The 8,088-nt window shown below is 31.6% G+C and overlaps 1 protein-coding gene across 1 annotated transcript; it reads right to left on the bottom strand.

The window, feature by feature from the left end:
• Positions 1-387: 387 nt before the first annotated feature.
• Positions 388-3,408, bottom strand: LOC129988653 (uncharacterized). Its single transcript, XM_056096924.1, has one exon. It carries the CDS (start codon positions 3,360-3,362, stop codon positions 1,827-1,829), a length of 1,536 nt encoding a protein of 511 aa, XP_055952899.1. The 5' UTR covers positions 3,363-3,408; the 3' UTR covers positions 388-1,826.
• Positions 3,409-8,088: the final 4,680 nt, after the last annotated feature.

The raw sequence follows: 8,088 nt of genomic DNA, 5'->3' as shown, positions 1-8,088 counted from the left end.
ATTTTATATAGTTATGAAATCTATTCTTCTTAATATCACAATCAGATGGAGCCACTGGTAAGAAATGACAATTTAATTATATTAAAACATCTTATCGATAGCCTGAATATATTATAATAGTGTATAATCCAATGACAAATATACAAAATTACAAAACTTACCATATCGGGGGAAAAGAATAAAGTATCTGTTTCTAATAACCAATTTCACAAATATGATACAAGTCAAAAAAGTAAAATTATTTAATAAACTCAAATAATATCTACACATTTAGTAATTTAAAATATAATGACTTAAAAGCACCAGCAAATTAATCCTTTGAAATACTGAATAAATGTATAAAAAATACATAAAAATGTATAAAAAGTGAAAGTTTAATGAAAGCATAAATTAAATTATGGAAATCAAGGAATGGAATTTACTTTCGAATTCTATTCTTTTAAAGTGCTGAAAAGTACCAAAAAGTTCTAGCTTCACAATTATATCTAGCATAAACTTTTATTAGATATACATCAGAAACATTGGCTGTTAAGTACTGAATATATCCAGTTTATAACATAGATTAACCCTTAACTGGGAAGATGCGGTCTACGAGACCGCATTTTATTTAGACTCAAATTAAATTCTATTATTAATTCATTCGTTAGAATTAATTCTATAATTAATTCTAATGAATGTATTAGTATGAAAAACTGCCAACATATTTTGCAGATATTTTTCTTGATATATAGATATGTTTTATAAATTTTTCAAAATATATTGTCATTGAAAAAAGTAATTGCGTTTAAACATACATTTTCTTCTCAAATTACATGTTACAATAAATAATATTCTTGAAAAAGCCTATTACTTTTTACTCTTTAAATCATATTTATTTTTACTGTATATGAAGGTACATAGAAGACAATATAATGTAAAATTCAACAATTATATGAAAAATAAAAAAAAATGATAATGGGTAAAAGTTACCCTTTTTTATCGGCTTGTGTGATTTTCATAGCACGGTTTTCTAGGGCATTTTAAACATACAGGTTAAGAACTAGTATAAAAATCAATCTATAAATTCTGTATATATATCTCTTGGTATATTAATATATTTTATAAGTTTTTCAAAATACATTATCACTAGAAAAATTAATTATGTTCGAACATACATATCAAAATCAGTTGAATGCGAACTCTCATCGAAAAACTCTTCTGTACAGTTATCCTTATCATTAAAATCACTTTCTGCTTCATTTAAAAGTGTCTGGAGCACTGCTTCATAATAGGATCAGTAAACTGGATGATATTTCGGGGCCCAAGTTTTAGCGTCCTCTGCTAAGCCTTGTTTATCATCGGGACACTAACAGGGAGATGCAGTCTTAGAGACCGCGCTAGAAGAAATAACTGAATTATTTTAAAAAGCATCTGCTAAAATCGGTTGAAACAGTGCAAGTGTATTGAAAGTCTCAAAACAGGAAGCTATAGGGTCAATCCATTCAATTGAGCTAAAAATAGAATAGGGGTGACAGAAAATCCATCGCTAGCGGTCTCACGGACCGCACGTCCCCAGTTAAGGGTTAATAAAAATCTATTTTTATATAGACGGTATTACTCAAAAAGGAATCAATTTCACGATATTTTGATATACAGCTATTTCTATCAAGGAACTTTTACTAAAACTCGTCAATCAGTGTAAGAAGTCTAGTAAAAAAGATGATACGATTTTTACAGGATAATACACGCACTTAAGAACAATTTTCAAAAATAAATTCAAAATCTCTTATTAACTCCCGATTGCATAACTATGTAAACTTTTATTTTACAATTAATCTTGACTTAAATCAAACCTTTTGTCTTTTGATGACAATCTGTCTCAAAATATCGACTCCCAAACTGGGATTGTTTTTTTCTATATCTTTCCACGCATCCATGCGGATTATTTCTACATCATGATCTATTATGTAATCCTCTGCTGCTTTTTTAAGCTCTTCGTCATGGCGTTCATCTGCTAGAACCAATATTTCGCAAGCATTCGATGGATGAAGGTTAGATTTCAATATGAACGAACACCTCTCTTTCAGATTCAACATTTGATATTTGTCACCCGCGATATATAAGTCAAAAGCATCGTTCCATGAAATGTTGTCAATTTTGTCGGTGTATATGTATACAAACATTCGTCTGACAGTGGCCGCATTTAAATCAGGAATGTCGATATTCTGATTCGTGTTTTCTCTCATGTCATGGGAGAATATAGCTTTGAAGACAGGAGATCTGACACTGAGGATGGCTTTGTGCACAGGAAAAGTTTCAATTTCAGTTTTCAGTGTGAAGTCACAAAACTGTTTTTCAGCAAGTAACTGTTGCATTTCTTCCATAAAATTGGTGGGAGGGGCACTTGATGAAATTGCTGTCTTGCAGCAGTCGCAGTCCTGCCGTTTTTCAATATCAGTACATTCCTTTGGTGCGTTTTCAAGTTGACTTGTCTCAAAACCGAAACATATATCACATTCACAGCGAAATGATAATGAATCATTTTGGACGCAAGTTTCAACAAACTCTTTGTTTGTGGAGTTCAGCGGAAACTGAAAATAATATTTGTCGTGACTTTTGCCTTTTGGAGCTTTTATTCCATCGCATTCTTCAGCACTTTTCCATTTCTCTTGGCCAGTAAGGACCATTACATTGCCTTTGGAATCTACAATTGAAATTTCACAACCTTGCACGTACGGATACGGACAACAGTTGCCAGTGTAGCACCATTTGCAAGTCAAGTTATTTCTTAACTCAACTTGCAATTTCCTTTCACAGGTAAGTGAAGTGTTCAGTATCAAGTTAATGCTCTTTGATGGGCATTTTTTGGATTCGATTGTCATATAACTGGTCTTCCTCCACAGTTCACTAAATTTCTCAATTGTCCATGCGAAATATCTTCTCTCAAAACATATAGATGTGTGACCGAAGCCTTGCTCAGTAACACTATCTTTTTCATTCGCCCACAAGCGACACTGAATGGTTTTTATCTTTGAGAAATATTCTGTGCGATCATAAAGCTTTGATTCTCCGGTGGAACTACCTCTATGAAATCGAAACCCTCTGACTTTAAAGGATTCCAATTTTTTATTGCTAGCATCGAAAACCGAGAATTCATAACTAATGGGGTAGTAGTAAGGTTCAGTTGGTACTTTATACAGTTGTAAATACTTCTCTATCTTCTGGTCTTCATTAAGTCTCAAAACCACCCCCAAACGCCATTCGGTCTTATCCAAACAGTCAGCAATAAACGTCGGACTTGTCAGTTCTCTGTTTAGAGCTATGTAATGGATGTTTTCAATTGACCATGTAAAAATAAAACCACTATTTTCAGATGAAGCCATTTAGTTAGAGTTTAAACGCCTTCAGAATATTTGCCCTCTTTTTATCACTTCGAGTCAGTACTGTTGGGAACAAATTTCACCGAATCTTATCAACAGTAGCAGCTGACCTTCTAAGTCAGACAGACGAATGCATTTATAGAAAGGAAATGATAAAGCGGAGAGCTGATAGAGAGAAATGATAAAGTGTGTATATGTATTGTGTTAATTGATTTCGACGGTATTTTTTTGACTACTTTTATATAACAATATCTTCCACAAAAACTACCATTTTCAGAATAAATTTCGTAGATGAAGTTATCTGGAAATGTAATTGTTTGAGAACTACCAGGAAGTGTAGACAAATCAAAGGAATACTATATACTTGGGTAGAATACAAATTTGCAGTAATTTTTCAACAACAAAATACAAACTGTGCACCAATACAATGACGAATTTCAAATTAGGCAGACTAGGCCGTTGCCCTAGATCCACTGAGCTGAAACAGGGCCTCAAGCAAATCGATTAAAAAAACTTCATTTTCCAAATTGCTAAACAAATAAATTTGCAAAAAATACAAATTCTATGAATCATAAAACACTGGGTCTATTATATGTTAGATTACTAAATAAAGTTGAATTACTTAATGAAGTATAATTAATTACTTATTTATAATATTCTAAAAATATTAATTATTCATTTCATTATTGAATGTTACATTCCATTTGCCGAGTCTTATAAATTGAGAATATTTACTGTTATATTAGTTTCTTCTAATATGTCATAATAATTACGTGCTTTTATTTGTAATTAAAGAAAATCATCAATTAATATCTAATTAATGATTTACATTACTAATAAACATAATAAGTAATAATTATGGATGATACTTCAAAAAATTAAAGTAAAATAAATCATTAACAGGTGGATTAAGTTAAAAAATATTTTGAAATGTGAAACTACATCTGACATTATTGAAAAAGGGGTCTTATAATATAATCAGTCTAAAGTCGTAAAATGCCAAAATCCACTCATTTTCAAAGCCTAACCGTCTGACACAATAGACAAGGTTGATGTGAAAAATTTCTCTCAGATTAAGGTTATTTCAAACTAAGATCGACAGGTTGACCAAGAACCTCCAGATGGACAATTAGCAGATCATTTCACTCACCAATTGCAATATTCACGGAACAACAAGTCACTCAATCGACGACCAAAAAGGTTTCGAAGTAATTCTTAATATCAAACGCGAGTTCCGCGACCAACCCATCGACTTCGAAATGCATTTTCACTTCTCCAAACAAACCATAAGATTAGGTGCGTTTTGTGCATTAATTGACCCGGCATTTGTTGATTTCTTGTTGCCATGCCAAGTTCTGATTTTTTATTGTTTCTTCTTTTAACAAGGGGTACTCAAAATCAATATAAGTGAAGCTTAATGTTCATGATTTTTAACTGTTGTAACTGTAATTCTTAAAGTTCGATTTCTTCTCTCCGGGAGGTAAATATGATTATTTACAAGAAGGCGCGTTGGAAAACAGAAGTGAGGAAGAAGCGAGAAATAAATTATCCCTCGTCTTATATAACCTGAGATTTTCATAGGGAAAATATTTCTTCATAGTGGACCGTGGTGGCCTGGTGGTTAGATCTCGACTTCAGAACTGGAGGGTTTCAAGTTCGTGACCCGATTCCGCCGAAGAACCATCGTGAAGACGTGTCTGGTTCACGTAAAATCCATCCGGGCCAAACGTCCTACCGCTGCTGTGGTGCGGAGAGAGGGGTGCCAGCTCAGGTGTCGTCCTCGTTATCTGATCGTGGTCCAAAACTATGCAGTCCGTCCCAAAATAGCCCTTGTGTTGCTTTAAAGCGGGACGTCAGTATAACTAAACTATCCAAATATGAGTATCGCTTCTTTAAAAATTGGTTTGTGCACGGATCATGTCCCATTGGAAGATATATTGCGCAAAACATAGCACCTATGTTAAAACGATCATTTATTACCCGTCAGCGCACGATATTGTTCATTAAATTCACGACGTTGTACGATATATTGAAAGTCTTTGAATACCATGAAGATATCATGACAATGGTATGGGACATTTTATACCATAAAGGTTCATTGGATCTGATCGACCAAACGGTACATTTTTTATGGTAATATTATTTTAGAGACTTACCATCTGTTAATGCCAGCTTGTGCAGGAATATTTGCTGTATTTCGTATCAATTAAATGATGTTTTCTATACTTTTCTACATATACGTGCGTTGTAGTTTGAATTTTATTTTTAGCCCCTATGATTATGTTATGGTTATTCTTTTACTCTTTTCATATACCTTTCTCAAAATTAATTATCCACCTGTAACCTGGTCTCTAATTAATTTTTTAAAAAGAAATTATGAAAAAAATCAACAAATACAATATTCTTTTAGTCAAGTGTAAACATGGTCATACAATAGTACTTTATTCTTTGATATTTTTCATAATCTAGTTAATATATTTGGATGACTGTTTTATAGAGAAAGTATATTAATCGTCAAAAAATTCGAATCCGAGATTTTGACGAATCTCCACATTTTATACCTCCTTGAATTCGGAAAACCTATTTTTGGAAAATGTCCGTCTATCCGTCTGTGACAAAGATAACTCGAAAACGGTTTGAGCCAGATCAAAGAAATTTGGTATACGGTCTTTACACCACATTTGCAGATTTTTATTAACTTTTGAGTAAAATAAGTTTAGAGGAAGTCAGTCTGTCCGACTGTTCGAATATAAGTAAACGCGATAATTATAAGAGAAGAGAGTCAGATATATAAAATTCGATACATATAACATCTAGTAATACATATACATATACACATATACATACACATACATATACATATATACATACACATACATATATACATAAACATATATATACATACACATACATATATATGCATACACATATATATATACATAAACATACATATATACATACACATACATATATACATACACACATATATATGCATACACATACATATATACATAAACATATATATATATATATATATATATATATATACATACATACACATACATATATACATAAACATACATATATATATACACATACACATATACATACACATACATATATACATAAACATACATATATACATACACATACTAGAATATATAACATCTAGCACAACATATAACCTGTAAAAGTTTGAGCCAAATCCAACAGTAGGTTTACCGTCTGTCGGTATGTAATTTCAAAACATGCAAACGCGATAATTCAGAAACAAAATGACTCAAATATATCAAATTTGGTATGGGATTTTGTGATTACAAGTGCAGTTTTGTGTCAACTTTTTATTTCAATCGGTTGATAAAAAGCGCATCTAAAACACAAATTCGATTTTCGAATACTTTCAACTGCATGCCAGAGATTAATCTTCAAATAATTTGCCAAGAATGGCAGGATAGGTTCAGTCAAAATGCTAAATGCACGCCAGAGGTTAATATTTCGTAATTATTGTACGCCAATGTTATGCCAGACGTTTTTTGACATGACAAGTTTATGAGAGAGTATGCGAGTAAGTTTTTGGAAGACTACTACTGCTGGTTTTGTTTATAAACCTATTAAAAACATTTACTGAATCTAAGAAAATAAAATGGCAAGTTAAAAGAGTAATAAAACTTCTTTATACATGATCTCATATACATCTCAAGTATAAAGAGCGATATCCAGAAATTTCCATTCTTTAAAAGTACTTCTCTTTACTTATTTTTGAAGTTTCAAAGCCCAGTGTCTGCCGTTAGAAGGCCAATTAAGAAACTTCCAGACAGAAAAAATATTCATTTATGTTTTTGACATAGATTCCAGGGCACTACTGAGAGGCACAGATGCCCTAGTATTATAGGGTGCTTTGGGTAAAGAGACACCAGTGAGCGTATGTCACTTATTAAAGTGAAATTTCATAAAGGGTAAAAAAAAAAAAAAAAAAAAAAAAAAATCCAGACACAAAGAGTTCTTAACTAACCACTAATAGTAAATGAGAGAAAAAAAAATCATATTTTGCCCTAGGCGCGAGTTGCTTTTGCTATTTCATGGCATGTGTCTGTCCAATTATGAATCTGTTAATTCACTATAAAATGAAAATAATAGAAATTTAATTAATATAATTAGCTGGACCGCAACAAGTATTTTAAAAATTAAGAAATATTTAAATATTCAAAGGTGACTTTATTTCTTTTGCAATTTGTTATTGATTCCAAGTTTTGTAATTTTTGCTTGTGATCGGAACTCAATTTTTGAAAATTTGTTGTAAGGGAGCGAGAATATCTTAAAAAACTATATAACGATTGCACATCACGAAATGTGGTGCTGCCATCTATAGTTGACGAAAAGAAGTTTTTACTTTTTAATAATGAGGTATTGCATAAAACTAATTTTATCTTCTACATCTTGAAATATCGTGCTGCCATCTGCTTTTCAATAATTTTAACTTTTCAATTATTAATGGTTGCATGTAAATGATAATCTTATTTCATCTTCATTGCACAACCGCAATTTTTAAAAGTCAATCGCGATTCCTTTGTTGTTGAAAGAGAAATTTTAGGGTCTAGGCTTTAGGGTACAAGAACATTCATATATTTTTTAGCTGCTTTTAAATTGGAGATTATGCATGGAAGTTTAATTTATGATAAATAAAACAAAACTAAATTAAAATTTCATTCAGTAAATGTGACCAGTGTGA

This window comes from Argiope bruennichi, chromosome 10 (genome assembly GCF_947563725.1).
Source record: "Argiope bruennichi chromosome 10, qqArgBrue1.1, whole genome shotgun sequence".
NCBI classification, from domain to species: Eukaryota; Metazoa; Arthropoda; class Arachnida; order Araneae; family Araneidae; genus Argiope; species Argiope bruennichi.
This window is presented reverse-complemented; position numbering and strand designations above follow the sequence as displayed.

What these genes read in the sequence shown, in the direction of transcription:
- LOC129988653 (XM_056096924.1), bottom strand. Translation starts at nt 3,362, where the DNA reads ATGGCTTCATCTGAAAATAGTGGTTTTATTTTTACATGGTCAATTGAA.